This window comes from Schistocerca gregaria, chromosome 5 (assembly GCF_023897955.1).
Source record: "Schistocerca gregaria isolate iqSchGreg1 chromosome 5, iqSchGreg1.2, whole genome shotgun sequence".
Lineage (NCBI taxonomy): Eukaryota > Metazoa > Arthropoda > Insecta > Orthoptera > Acrididae > Schistocerca > Schistocerca gregaria.
Window position 1 is genome coordinate 345,715,271 of NC_064924.1, and position 25,941 is coordinate 345,741,211.

Genomic DNA, 25,941 nt, shown 5'->3' on the forward strand with positions numbered 1-25,941 from the left:
CAACTCCCTCTCCCAGATAATGAGATCCACTCCGATATCTATCCCTCCTAAAGACTTCAACTCTTTCTCAGCCTCTCCCACACCACATCCTCCCTCCTTTCCGTCTCCACAAATCCCCATCCCTTTCGCCCTGCAACCACTGCCCTATTCACACGACACACTACTTCTAAGCCTCCTGTCTTTCTCACCGACTGTATTTCCCACTATCCACCGCAGCTTTTACCTCTCATCTCCATAGTTTTTCTGTCTTCCTACCCACACCCCTCAACCCTATGGAATATACGTTCTCTTCTGGCAATACTTCTCATCCTAGTGCAGGTCTTTCATATTTGAAGTGAAAGTGCAGTGATTTACTGTTTTCATCAGAAGATTCTTGCAATGTGTTTATACAACGTATATGTTTCGCTTATTTTTAACAGTCCGGCTTTGATTTTTAATTTAAAATAGAAAACTGCCCCAAATTTTGTTTGCGTTTCTCGTTGGAAATTTTTTAATTCGCCTGGCTGAAGAACGGGAAACTATACTACTGACAGCTCACCCGCCGCCCATGTGGGGCAAGGGAGATAAAATAACAATAAAAAATAGATAAATGGTAGTCTGCGTCTGCCAGACAGATTCACTTAACAGGTTAGCAATGTGCATTCGGTGTATAGTGGTCGGCGTTAGTTACATTGTACGGGATCCTGCTTGGTACAGAATGTACTTCCTTCAAGGGTGTGTGAGTGGGGTTCCTTGCCAGATGCTACGTCACATGACGCAGTGCTTCATGTTTAAAGTTGAAGTCAACGTGATGTCACTCCAAACTTTCTTGCTTCAAACTGAGCGAGCTTTTTACATCATTTCCCCAAAGCACAAAAGCTGTATACCGCCAGATTTGCAACTGGTGGCCAAAACTGAAATCAATTTCTTTTTCAGCGTAAGTCGATTTCGTACTAACGCGTTAGCAAAGATAGCACGTTTCTGTGCCATACGACAATTACAGCCCACCCTGGACCTCTCTGACTAGCGGCAGCTTAACTATAGCCACCGGGTATGCTCTGTGTATGAGGCAAAATTACACAATGTGTTTCTTGTTCAGGAACTGAACTTGCATTTCGTTTGTAAGAAGATAGTAATATGTAGAGCTTAAGGACGAGGAGCGTCTAGCAGCATGTATCGGCATTGGACAGCGGCAGAGTCATGAGCTATCGATGTTGCAGTTTATATCGTTCTGCAATACCGACACTCACATCTCTTGGATACTACAATTGTGAAACGAATATGGAGAAGATGGGTTGAGGAGCGCCATTCCACACTCGACTCCATTCAAGAGCTCAAGGTCGCAAAACGGCTACAGTGGACGTATCCGGGTGCGGATGCTCCGAAGAGAACGAACGTTACCAGACTGAAAGAGTCACAATCGTACTGGCCGAACACGTAGCGTGATGGTACGGGGTGCCATTGGGACACAGCAAGGGACATGATTCGAGGGACCAATCGAACGAACTTACGCAATATACGTGTTTCTAACCCCTTAATGCCCGAAAGAAAACCATTTCGCAAAGTAAAGAAAACGTAACACCGTGGACCATGGCGCAAACAATTCATATAATTTTTGGACTTAAATTAACGAGGAACTTACAGTGTCCGGCATACTTATGGGTTGAACACAAGCAAGTTACTTGTCATACAAAATACAGAATTACGTACGAAAATTTTATCAAGATTCCAATACTTATAGCTTATGACAATATTTTAACATAAAATCTTGCGTAAAAATTACTTGCAGGTTTCCATAGTACGACTGAAATGTGAATGTATTGTAGAGTAAATAATTATTTTAAAAATGAGTTTGTTTTCTGTGATGTGACGTTATTACGTAAAACCGTTAAATGCTAAATAAAGATCTTTAAAAGCCTGACGGGACACAACACGATCAAATGGTTCAAATGGCGCTGAGCACTATGGGACATAACTTCTCAGGTCATCAGTCCCCTAGAACTTAGAACTACTGAAACCTAACTAACCTACGGACATCACACACATCCATTCCCGAGGCAGAATTCGAACCTGCGACCGTAGCAGCAGCGCGGTTCCGGACAGACGCGCCTAGAACCGCTCGGCCACCCCGGCCGGCATAACACGATCACTTGTGGTTCCCTTAGCCATTAAGTTGGACAGAAGCCGTTACATTTGTGGCTTGTTAAGGGCGACAACAGTGCCTATCTTCAAAATTCACGTGTGTTTATCTTTCAACGAGATAATACATGGCCGCATTTCTCATGCTGTCCTGCCCTACCTCAATACATAGTGTGTCCGATTGTTGCTCCATTCTTTCATTCAATGGAAACTTCTCGTTATAGGTTGGCGAGAGACGGGCCTTGTCTACTACCACTCGGCAACCACTATGGTCGGACAACTCTGAGTAAAGAATTGAAGCACACTGGTACAATGGACTCACTTCTAACATTCAAGTTTAGTTCGACGTGATGCCCAGACGGGTTAGAGTAATTTTTGTTGTTCTATACTCCATTTCGCACCTTGTATATCCCCAAACCACCTACTACTATACGGTGTAAGTAAAATATAGTTATTTGCTACCGCCGCTGACGTTGCAGTTTCAACGGCCAGCAGCGTATCTCCCCTCTTTGGTGTCATCAGTGTCTAAGTTAGGCCCTCTTCGCGGAAGTGTTGGGAAAGAAGACGTGTAGCAGTGCGGGGCGGAACACAGAGAAGTGGTAGCGGGCTTACGTAAGCCTCTGGCGGGGCGCGGAATCGTCCGGCATCGGGAGAGTGCTCGCCGGGCCGAGGCACCCGTTACAGTGTCAACACGGCGCAAGGTTATCGCGCCTTATCTGCGGCGCTCCGCTTCCTGCAGGGCGCGTCGCAGGCCGGCGGAACCAGCGCTGCCCGGCGCTCGCCGGTCTCCCCTGTGGCGGCCGGGCCTGCGGCGAGCCCGCGGGCCGCGAAGCGATTTCCGCGTCGTCGCCGGAACTACTTTCCGCTAATCCTCCGCCAAGAAACGAAGGAAACTGTGTCCTCTGACACGCACTGTACCGACAAATGCGGAAGGAACAGACACGTGACGCTCTGGAAAGTGTGGGCAAGTATCGTCTCAAAGGAGATAACAAATTTTCCGTTACGACAGATAACGGATATCGGCACATTCATTTTATTTCTGAAACAGAAGAAAAACTTTGTGCTCCTTGGCGAAGACAAGTAGATACGCGAAGACGTTACAAATTATTCGCCCATACTAACGAGTAATTTAGTTATGTTCCAAGACGTCCGAGCATTATTTTCTCAAAATTAACTGACGTCTCGCATTTTATCAGAAGATCTTTCTTTGTGCGCGGTTGACTCATTATTGCATACGTTGGGGGATTCTGTAGTGCTTCAGAGAGCTTTTTGCATCTTTCTATGCAGGTTAAGGTTGACACTCCAGGGCGAAGTCGGGCCAATTCGTGCTCGAACTGTACTCCTTTCTGTATTGGGAATATGGTGTAATGTTCTCGACTCTTTTTTTTAAGGTTTTTAACTTTTCCCCCTTCCACCTGTGTTTTCCTTGACAAGATGGTGCGCCTGAACGGTGTCTGTATCTAGCTGCTTATTGACCATAAAGAGGATGCATCAGTCTGTCATTCGTTTCTAATTATATGTAACGTATGGCGACTTCTCTCCTTACTTTAGGTGATACTACTCCAGCGATAATGGACCGCAGTAAATCTGAGACATCCAATAATGACAGGTGTCATCTGATTGAGGACTACAAAATGTTCTTTATTCGAGGTGACGCACCTTATACAGGAGCAGAATACTCGTCTATGGAGAAGCAAAGGGCCGTGACAAAAGCCGTAAAACTTGTACCGCTAGCCAGGTAAACTTATCCGTTTCTCAGAATACCGGCCAGTTTCATGTATCTACAAAATTTATAAAAAGACTAGCCAACAATGAAGACCTAACGAGCTCATCAGTATAAGTGACCTCGTTTTTAAAGATAGGAAAAGTCGTACTCTCTTAAATGACGGTAACAGCCAACAGAAATTTTCACGATCCATTTTAACAAAGTGTTAAACAACACGTAATCTGCCCTGTCATTTTCACATTTAACTTTGGAGGAGAACACTGTAGAAAGACTAGCAATTAAGCCGACAACAAAGGCTTGAGAGATGAGTCATGACGTCCTTGAATGAACCATCTGCGCATTTGCATGAAGTGAGTTTGAAAACTACGAAAAAATAAATGACATTTGTATGGTGTGAGACTGTGATTTGGACTTCGCTCCTACCGAACAAGGGGAACACAATACCAGCGCTCGGTCCCACTCAATATCAGCAATGTAACAAAAAAATCGTTAATTGTTTAACTACAAGACGGCTACTAAACAACATAGTAAAAAAATCTACAGTAATATGAACGTGGGGGTTGATTAGCGGAAGCCTGATCTGGTAACATTTAAAGTCTGAACTAAAAGCACTTGTTCTCTTTTTTTAAGTTGTTATTTAAATTAAAATTATAGATTTGTTTATTAATGAAGTACCGGCCGTTGTGGCCAAGCGGTTCTAGGCACTTCAGTCCGGAACCGCGCTGCTGCTACGGTCGCAGGTTCAAATCCTGCCTCGGGCATTGATGCGTGTGATGTCCCTATGTTAGCTAGGTTTAAGTAGTTTTAAGTCTAGGGGACTGATGACCTCAGATGTTAAGTCCCATAGTGCATAGAGCCATTTGAACCATTTATTAATGAAGTAAGAAATTGAAATCCTATTATGATACAGAACAAGTAAGTAACAAAGGTTTAATGACAATAATACACTATGCCTGAAAGATCATGAGAAAATGTCATTAAATGATAATAAGTGACAATTTGTAGACAGTTATGTAATAAAAAAGCGACGTGATTGTTTATATGAAATTAAACCTAATGTGATTTATATGTCATGCAAAAGATTTCGATGGCTCATCAGTTTCTTCTCAATAACACGAATGTTCTGAAACTTACGAATATACTAAAAGAGAAGATATTTCTAAGATTTTTCAGTGTGAAAAACTCGCTATATATAATCTACTGATCAATTTGAATGTAAAACTAATACCTCTTTTGCATTGCTAGTGGTTATCTTCATTGTATACGTCTTAAACCATATAAAATGTGGTCATTGGTCCTTACATCTATTTTTGTTGTTTAGAGTGGTTTTAAAAGAAACTGCGTTTATTCTTAGAGTTACCATTGAACTCCGAGCTTATAATTTTGATAAGTGTAAAATCAAAAGTTCTGATCCACCACTTACGAAAACCACCTAGCCAAACCCCAAAATTAACGGTCTAGTGTGTTTGCAAACAGTATCTGTTGTTCTCGTCTATTCCGCGTTCAAACTCTCGTCGACTATTCTCTCAAATAATGAAAATTGCATTGCAGCAGTAGATAAGCTGCCTTGATGCAAAGTAGCTTAATTTTATAATAAGGCGTGCTGGTAATTTAATGACGCAACAACTGCCCCACATGGGTTGACAGAAAATAATCATGTCTTCGGCGCGATATTCTCCCTTCTGGCTTAGATGTATGAGACAATGCACCAGTCATTCGAAAAATACCAGTTTTCCGTAAGAGGCGGGCTCTACTCTTCATTTCTTGTCTGCTGCACAAGCAACACGCACAAGTTGCTCAAAATGTTGATACGCATTTAGACTTTGTTTATGTCGTGTTAAGGCCTATCTCTCACCATTCTGCGACTAGCGTGCAATTACAAGTACCTTGCACCACCACTTACTTTCACACGTCTCCTTGGGACAAGTAGATAACAAATTATCATGAAAAGAACCGTATCAGCGCTGGTGTTATGCCCACTATGGAAGGAAAGTGAACTGCACGCTGCCATTGCTTGTGTTACGAGTCTTATTACCAAGCAGCGAATGAATACCCCAGTATTTTAGCATTTTTGTGCCAAAGAATCTAATAAAACTGGATCACTTGAACACTCCGACGATGGCTGATCGTCCTCCCTTACGTCCTACGCGTTTGTGAACGTAGACTTTCTTGGCGAATATTCTGGGATTTGCAGACGTCTGGCAGTGTTAGGATACCGCGACGTTTCGACTCCTACCGTTCTCATCATCTTCTGGAGAAGATGATAACATCGTGGTATCTTAAGCTTCCATGTGGCTGTAAACGTGAGAACTTTTCTTCCGTCGTTCTCCATACATTGTTTACACTTGCTAGCTGAATGCCTATAGAGTTTTCACTCAAATGATGTTTTAATCAAAGTTCGACGCCTCTAACATCTTATAAAGTTATTAATCTAATTTTGTTATGATTACTGAAATTCATCCAAGCTCGAAGAGACTTACGAAACCAAAAAACCGCTTGTAGTAAACGTTTAGCCCAACTGGTGCACGAGGTAAAGCAGAGTAGAGATTTTACCATCAAGTCTTTGAACTGTTTAAACTTTGGAATGGATCTCAGGCGAAAAAAGTATCGCACTGGGACACAGCGAGGTCATGCAGCTTCCAATCCTTCCTTATTCAACCCGAGATGTGTCCTATCTCTTTAGTCAACTTGGTATCAGAGGGACTTTAAGATCTATCCATCACTTCTTCCATATTTTGAGTCCCATTGACAGAATGTTACTAATTTTGGAACAGGAATGCATATGCGATATTATACGGAGGGAAGACACCTCAATTCCGTGTTAGGTGCTTTTAAATCCGCTTACACAGTTGGGTGTGATCGGAATGCTGGGATGAGTCTCGTTCATGGAAAAGGATTTTAGCACAGGTATTTGGCTGACAGGTAAGAAAAGAAAAAGTATCGACGTTCAGTCACCCGTTTCTTGTGTTAGCTCTTACTTCGCCAAGTTTTGTTGCAGAGAGAGGTCCAGGATACGCCTGAAGATCGTTCTTCCTTACATTCGGCCGTTATGCTTAGATGACCCCTGCGACCTTTTAAATAGCGTTACGCTGCATGCGAACAACAGTGCTGAAAAATCGGCAGCAGACGGTCGGACGAACAAGGCTGGATCTGGACGTGGCTTTGTTTATGGCACCATTTCGACATTAGTCTGAAGTGATCATTATGAACATTCGAAAACCTAGGCCTGAGTTGTCGACAGATGGTTTCAATTCTGTTCCTTGCAATTTGACGTTCGCGTTCTTATCTTAGCTTATTAATCACGTAATTCTGATGACTGATACATCAGCTGCTCATTCACGTCCGTTGGCGTACGCTCAAAACATCTCAGTTGCAATACAGCGTTTTGGTGCCTCTATCGTAGGTAGCGTGTATGCAGAAGTGAACATTGGCTGTTTATGTAAGAATTAGAGAATCTGAGGATCTGACTACCGATTAGCGATTTCCATAAAAGAATCAGGATGAAAAAAAACTAGTAAATAATTTCATCGAAGTGTATTCGATCCAAAACAAATGCTGAGATAAACAAAGTAGCGAACCATCCACCTGAACTTATTCCTCCGTCTCCAGGTACTGGATGTGTCTGGAATCAAGTTTGACCCTCAATTACCTATCATCCTTCCTCTTGCTTACTGCTGCTTCGTGGCAGCGGGAACGTGAATTATACTCCGCTGTTCATGAAACGGTGCTGGATCTACGTTGCATCGCGTTTCTCTTAGCCTTTCCTCACTTCTGCAATTTATTCAAATGACAATGTCATAAAATAATAGTAGAAACCGTTTCTAATGGGTATTGTGCAACTCAGAGTCACAGTGTCCCTCCAGTTGTTGATCGCAGTGTTTGACACTTGAAACTTAACAGCGGGAAAAGTTCGTCGTCAAACGCTGACTTACTGGATGGCCATTGTACAGTTTGTCCGGAGAAGGCCCCACATCACAACGTTAAAACAGTATAGGACTATTGTACATTGAAGTACTTACACGTAAAATCTACTTCTTCAGTGGATTTGTATATACACCATCGAGATGTATACAGAGACCTACAGGGGTCTACGTGGGTTGAACAAAAATGTGAAAACACCGAGTGAAATCCATGCTCGAACATAAATACAGATGTTAGCCGTGCCTGCAGGTTAAGCTGTATTATGTGACCACAGACGGTACCTTCGCAATGTTCTCAGTACATTGCAAGTGTCAGTTGTGCTTAGAACAGTGTTCTGTGTAGCTGTGAGTAGGTTATTTGGAGCTAAGTGAATTAGAAAGTGGCCATATTGTTGTTACTCGCGTGTTGCTTGCTTCCGCAACCAAGGAGCCGATGTGTGTTTCAAGAAGCACCGTATCGAAGATTTATACCGCGTACAGGGTAAGCGGAACTCAAGCCGCTAAGTCACAATGTGGACGAAAGTGCATGGTGATTGATCGTAACAACCGGTCAATGAGGAGGATGGTGATGAAAAATAAGACGACGGTAGTTGCAAAAGTCATTGCAGGAGTAAATGTCGCACTCGCCAACGGTGTGAGCTCCAAAACAACATTAAGTGATCTCCGTAAGGAGCGTATTGCAGGCTGAGCTGGAATTCCAAGGCCATTCATCACTTATGCAAATGCCCATAACAGGTGAACGTGATGTCGAAGCCATAAACTCTGGTTAATGGAACAGTGGAGGAATGTAATTTGGCTAGATGAGTCTTGTTTTACGCTGTTTCCAACTTCTGGCCATGTTAACTTCCCAGGAGCGAAACATGGAGGGGGTTCGGTGATAATTTGTGCAGCCATATTCTAGTATTCCACGGGCCCCTCAATTACTCTCTCTTGTCGTTTTACAGCAAAGGATTATGTGACAGTTGTGGTTGATCTGGTCCATCACATGGCACAGTGTTTGTTCTCCAATGGTGATGCTGTGTTCCAAGGTGGCAGGGACCCTGTTTACAAAGCTCCCATTTCCCAGAACTGGCTTTGTGAGTACGAGGATGAACTGTCGCATCTCCATTATAGTCACCAGATATTAATATTACTGAGACTTTTTGGTCTACTTTGGAGAGAAGGTTGCGTGATCGTTATTGCCTCCGTTATCGTTAACTGAACTTGTCGTTATTTTGGAGGAAGAATAATATAAAATTTCCTTTAAAACCAAACAGGACCTGCATTTTCCATTACAAAACGATTGGAACCAGTTTTGCATGCCATCGAGTTTGCTACACCTCCTTTTGATTTTTTGGGGTTTCCATATTTTTATCCAACCCCTGTAAGTGACCCCATTTCCTTCCTTATGTCTCGTAGAGCACTTCAGGAGTTATGCACCGATAGGCTTCCCCAACACTTTTTGCGTGTCTTGATTAATCTTGTACCGACGTTCAGGGACGTGAGACTTGTTTATTCACCGTAACGAGTTGACTTATGTAGTACGTCCGGCCCATGTAGTGGCCATTTAAGGTAGCTGGAGATGTTGCTAAAGCATGGCCCATTCAGCTGTCCCGGAGCTGTTCCACCGAGGAAGACTCGCTCCAGTATGCTGCTGCTCTGTCCTGTCCTAGCCACAGATAATCTATGACACCTTTTTCATCGAGCCGCTTTCGCAACGTGTCAAAGTAAGAATTAACTTTCACGAATCCTTCAAAAAAATATGGTCCGAATAGGTATGGTGATAGTATCGTGCTCCATATCGTAACACGAAGCGGCTGTATCTAACTCTTGCACATCATGCGTATTTTTCTTTGATCAGAAGGACCACATTCCTCCTGTGCGAACTGCCTCATATAGCATACTCATCCAAAAATCGCCATCTTGCGCGAGACACTGCACTGTGGCAACAAAGGACGGTGGGCAACTCGCTGCTCCAAGTCGTTGTCAGGTAATTCAGTTACAAATTGCAGTCTACATAATTTAATTTTCAAATCTCATTTAATGTGGTTATTCATTGTTGACTGCAGAACTTCAGCTGCTCTTTTCTCATTAGATACAGATAAAATGTCTATCCCTTTCCCTAATCACAAAAAGTCAAGAGGGATGCTGAGATTTCTGGGACACACTGTATTGGCATCGAATGTAAAGCATATCACAATATTTTTGGTGACCAGGCAGAGACAATAACAGATTCTATTCCCGGTGTGGTGGGAAGCGTTACATAGAATGTTAGCCATCCTACAGGATGCCCATTAAGTCGTACTACCATCAAAAAAATCATAACTTGGAAACTGTTAGAGATAGAGAAACGTGGTTTGTTCTAAAGCATTTGGCAGCTCTCAGTATATTTTTTCCTTTGCCCTTTCTCGCAGAGTTGACCCGGGGTTTATGAAAATGGCGACAGACCAGGTGAAGGAGGCATGATTCTGGTACCCAGAATCTAAATCTGTGACAACGGTACACGGAATATGGACGCCAGTATGGTAGGGCACCACCGGCAAAAATAAGCATTATCAGGTGTTTCAGCAACTCTATAGAAACAGGCCTTTCTCGAAGTGCTCGTCCCCCTGTAAACAGAATGGAAACTGTTCCTAAAGTGTTACAAAGGTGGTTGCGCCTTTTGCATATAAAGTTCAAAAGGTACATGCTTTGCAGCCAAACGACCATCCTCTGCGGTATTCAATCGCACGTTCCATGGTGGTCTCCATACATGATCAGAATGACTACATGAAAAAGTGCTTGTTTTCAGATGAAGCAAGGTTCCGCATTCCTCGTCATGTGGACTGCAGTAGCATTAGCATCTGTCGCTCCGAAAACAGACACAACACACGTGAACATACCAGTAATAGCCAGAAGCCCAATGAGTGGCCGACCGTTTCTAGGGGCTACAGTCTGGAAACGCGTGACCGTTACGGTCGCAGGTACGAATCCTGCCTCGGGCATGGATGTGTGTGATGTCCTTAGGTTAGTTAAGTTTAAGTAGTTCTAAGTTTTAGGGGACTGATGACCTCAGCAGTTAAGTCCCATGGCGATCCGAGCCACTTGAACCAATCTTTTACATGGACACGCTCGAAGAGTTCCTTCTGACACAGATCGACGAGGTGCAACCGTCGAACGTCTTATAGTATGTTGTTGAATTGGTGAACCCCCACACAAGATTGTGATCTTGAGAGACGTGCTGAATGACACGTTTCCTTAGAAGCCAATGAGCTCTGGTGGTCCCATACGATGGCCCCCGCTCTCTCCAGATGTCACGCCATTTACCTTCTGTTTGAGGGGTTACGTATGAAACATTTGTACACAGCACCAGTCAATGACATTGCTACCGTTCCTACACGAATCAGTGAAGCGGTCAGAACCGTTGATACTGCAATGTTGATCCGTACATGGGCAGAACACGAATATGGTTTTGCTGTTTTACGAGTGTGGCTCAGTTTGAAATTCTGGCAGGAAGAAAAAACCTTTGAGAAGAGCTGTACTTTTTATAGCAAACCACGGTGCTCTATCTCTGAGAATTTGTAAGGTACGACTCTTCGATTTGTAACAGGACTTTATGGACGCCCTGCACATTGTACCTCTCCGAGTACTTTGAGATAAAAAAGAGAGTTAAAACTGAACGATTATGGAGCTACTCTGCTGCCCACGAAAACCGCGTGTCACTTCCTTCCGGTGCCGTTACCCTTCCGTGGTATACTTTGGGCGGCAGCCGTTCCGGACATTGGTACGCGATGTTGTGACCCCCGGCGACGCGGGCACGCTGCCAGGAGCAGTAGGCAGCGCCGGGCGCACGGCTGGAGCGCGCCTTGGCGCCGCGCTGCGCCGGGCTGCGCTGCGCTACGCTACGTACCTGCGGGTCGGCGGCTGGCGGCGAAGCGTCGGTAGAGCGCGCGCTTCATGCCGGCCTGCGCTGGCGCTCGCGGCGGACTGCGCCGGCGGGCCGGGCCGGGCGCTCGCACCGCTATCAAGGTTATCTGCGACGCGGCGCGGCGCGACGCGACGCGAACAGCCGCGCCGAGCGGCGCTGGCCACGGCGGCGAAGCGCGCACGCGGACGCGGACGCGGGCGCGCCCCATTTGACACCGAGTCAACAGCCCGCCGCGCCTACTCTCCTCGCCGTTGACACACATCGCTGCTACGCTTGAGGAGGAGCAGGAGGAGTGTGGGGCGGAGGGAAGCTATACTGTGGTGGTGCCAACGCTGCAGGGGACTGAGGTCCGCGTTCTGAAGGTACTACTCAAGTAAAAAGAACTGAAATCCTGGTCAGAGTGGCGTTACCGCCTCGTTTACACTATTGTAACACGCAAGTAAACATCGTGCTACGCCAGAACACTTGTTGTTGCCTCAATGGAGTCTCCTTCTCGCGGAACGCAAATCACGCCCTGTGGATACGGCTGCGTATGTTCGGTTATTACGGTACATTTGTGCTGCTTACTCTCAGCTCTCTCATCGCCTTACTGGCGCATTTAACCCACACTCGCGCTGTCGTCGCAGCCGCGGGAAACAGAGCCAGGGAAGCAACGCAAAGCCAAACAAAACGTCAGGTTTCTTGTATTTTGTGATTCGTAAATCGATGGAAAGCAGGTATCCTGTATAACTTCACATACCATTTAGTACTGTTCTGAGCACAATGAAATGATGTACGATAAAACTCCATAATGCGCTTCACAAGAGATCAGGCAGAAAGTGAAAGTTAAGAGAGAAAATCAACAGCACAAAAACCTTTCGTAAACGTAGAGAGATTTCAAATGCTTGTTGTAACGTTATCATCGTACAACCAAATACTGAAACCACAGAAAGGAAAACATACAGTATGTAAATTCCTTCCATAGCAAAACTCTACGAATACTGTTTACATCTGGACTTGTCATCAGCCTCATCGATGACAACCCGTGAAGCCACCCAATTCCCACGCACGCACCTTCGTCTGCCCTACACTTTTGAAAATCTCGTCACTTTTCCTGACAGACGCAATTGTCGCCTTTTCGAATTGCCAGGGGCAGACAGTTTACCTGTGTTCTGTTTTTCTTTCGGCGAACAGGAAAAATTGTTCAGACATTAAAGAAACTCAGTTCATTTGCAACTATCACGTACTTCATGTTGAAAAACCTTCGGTTTCGAGGTACAAGATGGTGCAAGACTGACAAAATATGACTTAACCGTTCACACGATACTAGCTGATTTTCAAAACATACAGATTTTATTTGTCATAAAACTCTGAAGAATTAACAGACTCTCAAAATAGCTTAAAAATATTATACAGAACTTAAATATGTAGAACCTTTGTCATTCACAAATACTGTACAAAACACAACTTTATATCTCACAACAAAAACAGCAACAAATCCTATAAACTGTTTATGATGGTCTCTAGTGTGTGTTCCTTCATCTGTTCCTAAAATCCGTCACTAGACTGAAACATCTTCCACCAAACGTCACGTGTTTCTAGGTGCACTGTCTTCCATGTACGACACTCTCCCCTTCCGATGAACGCTGTAAATGCGACGAAATACAAGATCCATTCCACTTCGTAATCTTTAGTTAGTGGGGTGAACCTAAGACGACATGGTTCAAGCAAACAACAAGGCTATTCAGGCTGCTATTTTTGGACCAATTTTGGAATCTTAACACCTGACGACTTTGATGACATCATTTTTATTATTACATGACATATTATAGCATCATCTAATTTTTACTGTGGTGACTCGGTTATGTTAACTAAGTTTGTTTTAATACTGAAAATTACAATATTGTTGTTCCTGCTGTACGACATAGTGGACAAGAATAAATAAAACATCAAGGTTAAACTCACTGCAGTCCATATTTGACTCCTGGTTTCTTCGACCTTCTTCCAGAGAGCAAGCAAAAAGTGACTGAGCGGACGACGTTTCTCCTCAGACGAGAAACTCGGCAACATAGAGTCACAGTAATCGGTGGGTACAACATAATGAATCCAAATGGTATGTTCTGATGGTTCCAGAGATTTTGATAGGGGGAGTGCAGTACGCACGACAAGCTGCTTTAAGATAGGCAGTCAACCTTACCAGTGGGGATCAAGAAAGAAGACTTCCTGAAGATTTTGGGTACTGCAATCGGGCCATCGCTGGGCAACGGTTTAATACCGGCTAATTGTTCCATGAAGGTGCTACTACATAGCAACAATTAGGCAAGAGAACCTATCTATGAACAGTGTGCTTGTCAGGACCAAAGAAGCTCGGAAGAGTCATCAATTCCCATTGGGAACAATTTACGGATGAGTCACTTGAACGCTGAGTCGATTTCGTCTGCTGAAAGTCAATATCTCTCACGCCTGATGCTGGAGAATGCTGTAGATGTTACAGCAATACAGAACGCTCACACCGAGGATGACACAGATCTTTACAGAAGAGGAAGCGTGTACAGATACGTCCTGGTTGGGTCCATAAATGATGATAACTATGGCATCTCAACATACCTCAAGGGCCATCCCACTGTTATAAAATAGGTTATCAAGACAGGACAGCAGATATCCTTGTTTAAGCTACAGAGATTGCTGGCACTACTGCTGTAAACATTTACAAACCTCGGTGAGTCAGTCGGCCAAATCCACCTGTAAAGTCCTTCAGCCACCCATTTGTGTATGTTGGTGATTTTAACAGCCATAGTCATGTCTAGGGGCATCAGAAAGAAGACAGTAAGGAGCTATTCTAAATGATTGGATGGATATGCACAATCTCCAGATTATGTTCAACGCTAAAGATCCAGGAACATTTCGATCTGGTAGATGCTTACAGGACTATTCTCCTGATTTGTGCCCCATATCTAAATCTGTAAATAACATGATACAATGAAAGATCATAAAGTCTTTCCCACACAACCAGCATAGGCCAGTCATAATTCACTATGGTTCTGAAGTTCCATTAGTCACGTCTGTCCCTCAACCTCGATGGGATTTTCAACTTTCGAACTGCGAACTGTTTCAGGAAGGACTTGATAACAGCGTTCAGTGGATTCCTCCAGTTCCGTCCAATTACGAACGATTTGTGGATACGATTAAACGTAATGCCAGGATATATCTTCCACTTGGGTTTTGAAAGGAGCATATCCCTGGATGGTCTCAAAAATGTGATGAGTTATATGCTAAATATCAAGAGTCCCACAATGACATAACAGCTTATAGCTTCTAGAGAGTTCTAAAGGAGAACGGAAGATAAACATGGCATAAAACAACGGCAGGACTCAACTTTATGTACTCTAGTCGTAAAGCATGGAACCTTATAAGGAAACTTGGTTGGTACCCAAGGTTGTCACGTACAGACACACATGTAAATACCATTTCTTTTGCAGCCAGTCTAATGAACGTTTCTAAAAAATATGGTTCAAATAGCTCTGAGCACTATGGGACTTAACATCTTAGGTCATCAGTCCCCTAGAACTTAGAACTACTTAAACCTAACTAACCTAAGGACATCACACACATCCATGCCCGAGGCAGGATTCGAACCTGGGACCGTAGCAGTCCCGTGGTTCCGGACTGCAGCGCTATAACCGCACGACCGCAGCGGCCGGTGAACGTTTCTAAAGCTAAAATAGACTAGGCATACGGACTAATAACGAGAAACGAATTGTGTACAATCAGACTACTCACGTGACCTCCTCTTTGAGGAACTTGATATATCCTTGAATATGCTAAAGGCAAATAAAGCTGCTGCCCTCGGTGGCTTATATCAAGAGTTCGAAAGGAGCATATCCCTGGACGGTCTCAAGAATGTGATGAGTTATATGATAAATATCAAGAGTCCCACAATGAAGTGGCTGAGGATGCTCTGCTGTACACGCTTTTGTGTGTTCTGCTGATAATATTGCCCTCCTGTGTGGGAAAACAGTGACCACACAATAAAGATTGATGCGCAGCTTAATAAAGCCATGAGAGCTGGTACTGTCAGATATACTTTCAGTCACTGGCTGTCTGTCCTAGCTAATATTGCTGCGCATGATCGAAGGAGGAAAGCAGCTAAGATAAACTTGAACAAAAATATTATTTGCCGTAAGAAATCTCCCTTGTATGATGCCCTACAAGATCCACCAACAACTCGTCCGAAATCACGCAAACCACGCTGGATTGCTTTATAAGTCATCAGTTCTTTTGACGTGACCTCTAAATGGTGACAACGCTGGAACGAAAATCCACCCAACAATGCTCCCGTGGTTCAAGATCAAACAAAGAAGGTCGAGGGATTCGAAGTACCGCGTCAAATCTGGTAGAGGCTAAACGAGGTTACATCATGGAGAAGTGGGGTTTCCGATCATCTGCTGACTACGGAGTGGAGGAGCAAACATTTGAGAATATTATAAAAGAGTGCTCACTTCGAGCATTTGGCGGTGATCTGAGAACCTCACATCAAGTGACGCAAAGTGCCTCTCGACTGGTTGACACATTTGGACATTACCATATAATTCCAGATACTTTTGTGTACTTGTAAAACCGCACAACAAATAAATACACCATATCGGCCTATGAAAATGCACAAATGGAAAAGTTTATGCAGAATGGCAGGTGGATCACCTCGACGCATGGCAGAAATCAATATTAGCCCTTATTGAACGAGAGGAATAAATAACTCAGAATTCCATGGCTCGTAACAAGGGAGATGATGCATCACGTAGATGTACGTGATGATTTCCACAATGTTATGGAGATTTTCTGTAATGTTTTCATGAGGTCATCAGGTGTTACAGAGCCCAGTTGACTCTTTATCTTGATAACAAAAACCGTATTTGGAGTGGAAGCATTCGGAGTCTTTGCGTCGAAGGAGACAGCAGCTTCTTAGATGATGCAACAAACTGATTGCCGCATTCTTTTGGGCTCACAGGGGCTGATTTCCATAAACTTTCTGAGATGCAGAATCGCCATGACAATACAACGATTAGTCCTTGGACAATCGTCTTACGATCCAGGAGGCCAGACTCACATGCTAGTCACGTCAGATGCTTCACGATAATCGATTATGGCTCATTGCACATATGGCAGTTCAGAAAATTGATCAGCTGGAATGAATTGTGCTGACACTATACAGCGCCATCTGATTTCTGTTCGCATTCTTCTGAAGCCTCATCTTCGAGTGAAACATTCGGAATAAGAACGAGCTAGCTCACTGCTAGTGTGAAAAACTGGCGTAATGTCGAGAGATTCGTCCCACGGGTGTAAAGATTGCGGAGTGCAGTGATCCTGCCTACAGCTCTATTACTCATCAGGACCGAGTAACAGCAAATAATGCGTTACTCTTTGATCGACAAGAGTATAAGCTCCAATGCAACGACAGCACAGTTAGCAAAGGGAGTGTGTGTCTCTAGACTGGACCAGACGGCTGCTCGGCAGTGACTTGCGAAACGGCAGGGGCCGGGCAGGTCGCGGCAGTGCTGGGCGGTGGGGCGGCGCGTGCCGCGGCCAGATAACGGCGCCTCACCCCTCGCAGGCCTGCCAATGGAGCGGCCGACAGCCGGTCTTGTGTACCCCACGCAAATCCCTCCCCAGGCGCAACTCGCCCGGCCTGCAGCTCGCTCCCGCCGCCTCTTCATCTAGCCTCCTCACGTGCGCCTCGCCCATTTCTCTTCACTCGATGCTTTCGCTGGCGTCAAAAACATATTTTGTTCAATCATCCGTAAAAACTAAACTTACTTTCACGAAGTGTAGCAACATTAATCGTTAGTCCAGACCGCATATCAGATGCCTGAAAGTAAATATTCTTCTAGTGTTCCAGTCTTCTTTAGGAAAAATTATTTGCCAAAATGCGAGGATGGATACTTAAGTTAATAATTTCGACCAGTCAAATAGCCATCTTCAGATGTGAAAACATACAGACGGTTACAGGCCAATATTCATAATACAAAGAATAGACGAAATTAATGATTTCGTAATAGTTGTATGATTATTTACCACATCGACTCTTGATGCTAGAGGTCCTGTCACAAGCGTTTACAATCTCGGACTGTAAGATAAAGCCGAATAAAACTTATGGAAATAATCCACAGCCATCGGTAATAAATTATGTACAAAAAGATTTTTTGAGCAGCTCATAGCCGGCCGCGGTGGCCGAGCTGTTCTAGGCGCTTCAGTACGGAACCGCGCGACTGCTATGGTCGCAGGTTCGAACACTGCCTCAGCATGGATGTGTGTGATGTCCGTAGGTTAGTTAGGTTTAAGTAGTTCTATGGGAGTGATCACCTCAAATAAGTCCCATAGTGCTCAGAGCCATTTGACCATTTGAACAACACATATCTCAAACTTTGTGATTACAATATGTACGTATTAGATCCATTGTGGACCATTTCATAGTAAGGTATAATAGAGACACCATAGTGATTTAATGAGACACTATAAGCCTCTTGACAATATCGGATGGAGCTGTCCAGCTGTCAGTGTTAGGCGCACTAACCCATATTGTGTATACCGACATTTTAGGCACTGAAGCTGTAACCAGATGACATTATTCTATATTATTCTGTAAAAGTGTTGCATGTTTAATGAACTGCCACCTTCAAGGACAAAAATCCGGTACACACAATATCTGTGAGTCTGTCTACCACTGACAGCTTCATCAAATACTGTCAAAAACCTTATACTGTCTCATCATATCCCTATGGTCTATCTGTTATACTGTACAATGAAATGATCCATAATAGACTTGTATGTATGTATTAAACCGGGGACCTAGAAACGACGGAAAGGCTTTGCGCGTCCCGCCGTAGCCCTCAGAGGTTCACAACCCCACAACAGACCACAGCAGTCCACTCACCCCGCCGCCGCCCCACACCGAACCCAGGGTCATGGTGCGCTTCGGCCGCCAGCGCCTCCCCCCCCCCCCCCCCCTGGGAATGTCTCATACCAGAAGAATGTAACCCCAAATTTTTGCGTGGTAGAATAATGAATAATTATGGTGTACTCGTACGTGGAAACGGCGTTTGCGCAGCAATCGCCGACACAGTAACTGAGACGGAATAAGGAGAACCAGCCCGCATTCAAGGAGGTAGGTGGAAAACCGCCTTAAAAACCATCCATAGGCTGGCCGGCACACCGGACCTCGACACTAATCCACCGGGCGGATTCTTGCCGGGGACCGGCACGCCTTCCCGCTCTGGCTGGAAGCAGCACGTTAGACCGCGCGGCCAGCCGGGCAGATAATAGGCTTAGTACGTATATATCGTAATCACAATGTTTGGGATATCTGTCATTCAAAAACTCTTCTTGTACATATTTTTTTACGGATGGCTGTGGATTATTTCCAAAACTGCATCTTACAGTCCAGAACTGTAAACATTATTCTGACAAAGCCTCTAGCTTCAGTAGTCTATGTGGTATGTAATCTTCCAACTGTTACGAAATCATTAATTACGTCTATTCTTTGTATCATGAATACTGGCCGGTGCCGTGTGTATGCTTTCAGGCCAGAAGACGGCTATTTAAGTGGTCGAAACTAGTAGTCGATGCACCCACCCTTGCGATTTTGGCAGGTAAAAAGTTTTCCTGAATAAGACAACACTGTATTTAAAGATCGTCTCCTACAACACTGACAGTATCAGGAAATTTTAAATCTTCTTTTTCTTGTCCCGTACCTACACAGGGTTGCCATGTTAGTTACAAGATTTGACTGGCTGGTCTTCCTGTCTTCTTGCTCTATCTCAGACTACATCCTTCATTTTTTTTTTTTTAATGTGCAGCTTCCGTTACACTTCCAAAATCTCTCTGCCGCACCCTCAACAACTGTAGAAAAATTCGTTTCTTATCGAGCGCTGGCTGTTGCGCATAAACACAGTCGTATTTCAACTTGACTATCAGGTGGTGGTGGTACGTTCCTATGTGACCAAACTGCTGAGGTCATCGGTCGCTTGGCTTACACACTACTTAATGTAACTTAAACTAACTTACGCTAAGAACAACATACACATATACACATACATACACACACATGCCGTGGGGTTACTCCGCGCTGCTTCAGTGGCAGGCTCACATACTGCCAGTAACTAGAGTCGCACAGCTACTGAAATTATCCTGTTGATCCAAAGACATCAGCTCTCATATTGTACGCATTGCATCGAAAATAGCAGGCAATACTCGACGATCAAGTTCCTCGCGTAACAATGAAAAGGAAAGTCTGTTTCAACGTATCTTTGGAAATGGCTAGTTACGACATCGACACGGTCATGCATCGTATGACAAATGAAGCAACAATTCGTTAAACGTGTCGTTTGGTGCATTTCACGGATGGTTCATAAAACGTTACGCAAATGTTGGCACTACCACTTTCTGTCCAAATACAGACTTCCGTTTGCCGCTACAATGCGTTCAGAAAGCGCACAAATACACGAGCATACTGGGTACTTTCTCACATACTTCCCCTACTCGTTTGTCATTGACAAATGTTGCATAAACTGTTACATGACGTAATCCTACAAAAGAAGTCCACGGAGTTTAAGTCAGGTTAGAGTATAACCCAAATAACTGGTCCTGTTCTGTCTACCAAATGAATTAAAATGCGCTAGAGCAAGCGCATGAAAAACTAAACGAATACCATCCATCATTATGTGTATTCGTCGACGAACTGCCGGTGGTACATCCCACAAGTAATAAAGCAGTGTGCTTCAGCAAACAATTGAAACAAACAACCAAATGAGGTGGAATCTAAAAAACGTTATCTACGCTTTTCGAGCCTATGTCGTCCAAGTCGCTTTTTTATATTTTTACAGGAGGAATCAGATCCATGAGTACCATCCACAGCTTTCAGTTGACCCTGTGTATCAAAAGAAACGTGACTTTCACTACTGTTCGTACGTAACAACTAACATAAAAAATGAGTAGTCCGACTGGTCCCCCATAGAAAAGAAGGAAGGACACTGTGTGCCAGAGAACCAGGGTGCACATGCTCTCCCAGTCGGCTTCACTGCAGTTTTCCGTGATCGCAATGACGAGATCACTACTGACCCACGGCCACGCTCTATTCCCGTCCGCTTCCTTGCCCAGTATGGCATTCCACACGTAACGTAACATAAATTTAATTTACGGTTACAAACGTAAGGCTTTTTTTTCTAAACTTATATGCAGAATACGATTAAACCAGAAACAACGTTCACTAAATGTGGCATCTCTAAGTAACGTAATTCACTTGAAAACCCAGAGAAAACCTTTCTGCTCATCCTGTGACTTGAATACTGTTTTCGGTGTCCGTCAGTCCTGGATTTGGCAATGATTTCATTTCTGTGACTGTTTGTCATCGATGTCTTCTTATCGTCATTACCTTATTCTGAGACGGAAGTATGTACGCCATACGTCTACGAACTAGGTATCTTTGTTTTTCAACAGATTGTGTGCACTGCTGTTGCCGTAATCCAAACTACAGCCGTTCACAGCTCAGTTATTAATCCATGAAAATCTGCACGTCGGAACGACTTTAAGAAGTGGTATATTTCCGATAGCTCTAATAATTACTGCAACTAATGTGGAGTTTTGTTGTGGAACTGTATTGCAACATGAAACTGTAAGAAAAGACTGCATATAAGCGCCGTAGCTGTGGCTTGCTGGAGCTGTGAGTGTGTGCAACTACAAGGAGGATTTGTTACCACTACATAGTTTGTCAGACTTACTTCTGAAACAGGGAAATCAACTGAGACTGTGCTATTGAAGATAACTAAACTAATTGTCCCCAAAAATTGCGACTTTATACACCAGATTATACTGAGACTGAAAGACAATCACAACTGAAAGACAATCGCAACTGTGATGTAACCTACTGCATGCAATGTATGACTTGCAACTTTATGGGAAAAGCTCCAAATCACAGTGAGCTTAGCCATCGACAAAAATGGATATCAAACATGTCACTTCTTGATGAATCATCCAGAACGTCTCCCCAAAATACTGGTTAGCCCAACTCATCCTCCTCCTCTCTCTCTCTCTCTCTCTCTCTCTCTCTCTCTCTCTCTCTCTCTCTTTCTCATACACACACACTCACACACACACACACACACACACACACACACACACACACACACACGTGGACTCATCCATCGTCTTTAGCTCATTGTATCGAAATATCCTTGACTGATTTGCGAAAAAGTTGTACGTATTTAGCACAGCTTAGTAGACAGTTCTTTGGGCGATTTTTTTTACACAAAACACGGTTTGGCTTTTTTGAATACATCAAACTTGAGGGGCTAGCTAGCAGGACATGTTACATAACACACGATTGTTGACGAGCTATACCGACTGTCAAGTCTGGAAAAAGAAATAAAGATTTTATTTAAGACCAGCTGTACCCATTCTTGCTTTGCTGTAGCTCGGTCTGCTTAAACGGAAAAGAAAGAGAAGAGAAAAAACACGTTCCTAATAGTTCGGCAACTGAATATACGTCCTAATCTCCTTCTCTTCCCTATCTCTGTCCATCTCCCTCCCTTCTTTCTTTGTCCATGTCCCCCTACTTCCTCACCTCTCTGTCCATCGACTCCTCTCTCTCTCTCTCTCTGTCCATCTTCTTCTCCTCCTCCCTCTCCTCCACCCCTTCCTACCCCTATCTTCCCCTCTCACAGTCCATCACCTTCTCCCCCTTTGTCTATCCATTTTTTCCTACCCCATCTCCTCCTACCACCTCTCTCTGTCCATCCCCTGATTCCCATCTTCTGTGTACATTTCCTCCCACCATCTATCTCCTCTTCTCCCTCCCCCCTGTCTCTTACCTTCACCCTTGCTTATTGTTACAGCAATTCAGATTCTGTGAGTAGTACTCCAATCACAAACCGATAAGCAGTAAATAAATCTTTCCTGTTTGCTAATAACATTTCACTATTGTATGAAGAACGTTCGGAGATTAAAGATTTTGAACAAACGAACATTTGCATCTTTATTTATATAGATAAAATCATTATTTGGAGATAGGCAGCTACCGATCAAGTTTACATCACTTTGGATGTTTGTCCCAGTTAACGCAATGATAAGTTTCACGTCAAGTGGCGTAACTTGGGTAGTACTGGAGGCTTGTATCGAAGTTTTGTAATTCCATTGAACGGAAGTCGAGACGCCAACGTGAGATTGATTTTCCCTCGGGGAATGTCTAGGGCGAAGACTGAGTGAAATGGTGCAGTGGCTAGCATACTGAACTCGCATTCGGAATGACGACGGTTCAGTTCTCCGTTCAGCCACCCAGAATTAGGTTTTGCGTAATTTTCTCACATCGCTTAAGGCAAATATTGGAATGGTTCGTTTGAAAGGGCACGGACGATTTCCTTTACTATCATGCCCTATCCCGAGTTTGTACTCTCTCTCTCTCTCTCTCTCTCTCTCTCTCTCTCTCTCTAGTGACCTCTTTGTCGACGGGATGTTAAACATTAATCTTCCTTTCTTTTCTTCTTAGGACGAGCCAGGCCCTGGTAAAGAGGAAGGCTGCCGGAAATCACGAAGGAGGAAGGAAGGAAGACAGAGTTTGACGTCCTGTCGCTAGGAAGATCAGTGGAGTGACGCAGCATAAGCTCATATTGTTTCAAGGATGAAGAATGAAATCGTCAGTGCCCTTACAAAGGAATCATCCCGGAATTTGCTCCGATAGATTTAGTGATATCACAGAAAGCCAAATTCAGGACAATCGGTCGTGGATTTAACCTCCATCCTATCGACTGGTAGTCCAGTATGTCAACTACTACGCCTCGTTACTCGGTGGAAATCACGAGGGAGACTGAGATGGAGAGTGCTGAGAGCAGGATAAAGTGGCCGAGGAGCGACGGTAGGTGGGCTGCCGGGGCCGTGGGTGGGCCCTGCACGCGAGCTCCTGACCGCGGAGTCGAAAGCCGAGAGGGGCGCGCGCTATCGCAGCCGACGCGGGCGGTCGAGAGCGCCGCTCCACGGGCGCTCGTCTTTCACTGCCCCCACCACTTCCTGCCCGTTTCATTAGCTTCTCGAGCGCCGGCTGCTCCCCGCTACCGGCGTCTCGCGAACTTACCCTAGTTCTGCGGTTTCTCGAAGGGATGTGAATTTTCCGCAACAAGCGGTCGCTAAAGAAGAGCAGTGAAGTACAAAAATGTGTTTTTTCACAGGGTATTCAGAGGGAGATTTGCCAGAACCATAGAGATACGAAAAAGATAGAGGCATAAATGCAGAGAGGGAGCGTAAAATGAAGGGGAAGTTAGGAAAAGACAAAAATACAGGGCGTACATTAATGAAACAGACAAACTGCAGGGATGGATACCTGAATGGAAATGGAGGAGAGAAGGTCCTATGGTGATAGTTGAAGTGATCGCTGTATCAAGCAGAAGTTAACAGAGACCAGTATCTGAATTCTGGCCCCTATTTTAGCCGGAACCGAAGTTGGAATCTTCCTACACGTCGGTCAGGGGGCCTGAAGATGGCGTAGTAAATCGCCGAAACTGACAGCCAAATAAAAGAACAGTTCGGAAATTAGGCGGCTAAAAGGTGTTTGATTTAACATCCTGCACTGAAAAGGTGAGTTCCACATCCATCTCTGAAAAGATGGACATACAGAGGCCATGATCTTGTGTCGGGAAATGCGCCGTTACCAAGACGCTGACTAATAAAAGTTCTTCTGACCACGTGCCTTGCGTGTTTTGTGTGTTACTGGATGTTTCATAGGCGCAGCGTACTGTATGCAGCAGAATGGCGCGGTGTTCACGTCGGGAAGAAGCCGAGATGTTGTTTGTGTACAGCAAGCAGATGGAAACAGTCGAAAGGCAGCAAGGCTATACCAAAAAAAGTACCCTCACAGTCACCAACCACGTCACACATTTCAAGCTCTTTTTGTGAGTTTGTGTGACCATTGGTCCTTGTAGACGGACGAACGTGCAGGCAGACGGCGGACTGTGCCTACACCAGATTTGGAGAACCTGGTTCTACAGGATATTGAGACGAACCCTAGAACAAACTCCAGGCAAGGGGACCGCCAACATTGTGTAAACCGAGGTACGATTATTTGTATCCTCCATGATAACCGTTACTATCACTATCAATTGCAACACACGAGGAACACACGACATGTGGTCAGAGGAACTATCAGCGCCATCTACGGTGCAACGATGCATTTACGGACATATGTTCATAGGACCTTCTTTCTTCCATTTCCAGTCAGGAATCCATCCCTTCAGTTTGTTTTATTACTATTCACCATGTGTAAAAATATGAGGAGAGAGAAATATTGAGGAGACAGAAGTAGACGGACAAGGAGGGAGAAAAAAGCTTAAGTAAATTTGCAACTTGAGAAAATTCTCAAATGTTTTAGTCTTATGTTCAATCAGGAGACGGATCGAAGCAGTGTGTCCAAACACTCTGTGACTAAAATGGCGTCGAAACATAGTATGACGCTGAGGACGCTCATGTACTAAACGTCCTTTTTTTGCAAATGAGTTTCACAGAGGAGGATCGCACTGTAGTTCCTCCATTACATCGTCGCACAAATGTCAAAATGGCAGATATCGAAATAAGTCTCAATGAGACAGAAAAGTGACTGAATTCTCTTCAACAGAGGAAAGGCTACTGGACCTGACGAGATAACAATACGATTCAACATAGAATATGCAAAAGAACTTGCCCCTCTTGTAGCAATTGTGTGCAGTAGGTCCTGGACGAGCGAAACGTCCTTAATTATTACAGAAAGCACAGCTCTTCTGGTTTTCAGGAAGCGTCGTCGCACAGACCCACAAACCTACAGGCCTGTATCTCTAATGTCGATCTGTTGTAGAATTTCTGTAGACCGAAAATCTCCTCCACAGCAATGAATATGGGTTCCGAAAAGAACGCTCGTTTGAAACGCTGTTCATTCCATTCGTTCAAGAAACACAGAAAGCAGAAGGTACCAGTGACCAGGTTGACGCTTCATTCCTTAACTCTGGGAGACGTTAGAACAATTTCCTACTCCATCCTAATGAAGAAAATACTATTAGTGGAATATAAGACCCGTCGTGTGACTTGGCGTGACTAGTAAACAGAACACAACACGTCATTCTCAACGGAGAAAAGACGTAAAAGTAATTTCGGGCGTCCCCCAAGGTAATATCATGGACCATTAGTTTTCACAATATATATGACCTATTGGGTAATGCACCAAAAGCCTTTCCGCGAATGGTACACGGAAGACACAACACTAGAAAAATGTAAGGAAATCCAGGAAAAGTTACAGAAGATCAACG

The 25,941-nt window shown here is 44.2% G+C and overlaps 1 protein-coding gene across 1 annotated transcript in view; it reads right to left on the reverse strand.

The window, feature by feature from the left end:
• The window catches only part of LOC126273334 (zinc finger protein ush), a 264,681-nt gene extending 252,986 nt beyond the window's left edge, over window positions 1–11,695 (reverse strand). The window contains exon 1 of the mRNA XM_049976880.1: window positions 11,633–11,695. Within this exon, the coding sequence (XP_049832837.1) occupies window positions 11,633–11,681 (49 nt within the window). The 5' untranslated portion in view covers window positions 11,682–11,695. The remainder of the gene's footprint in view (window positions 1–11,632) is intronic.
• Window positions 11,696–25,941: the final 14,246 nt, after the last annotated feature.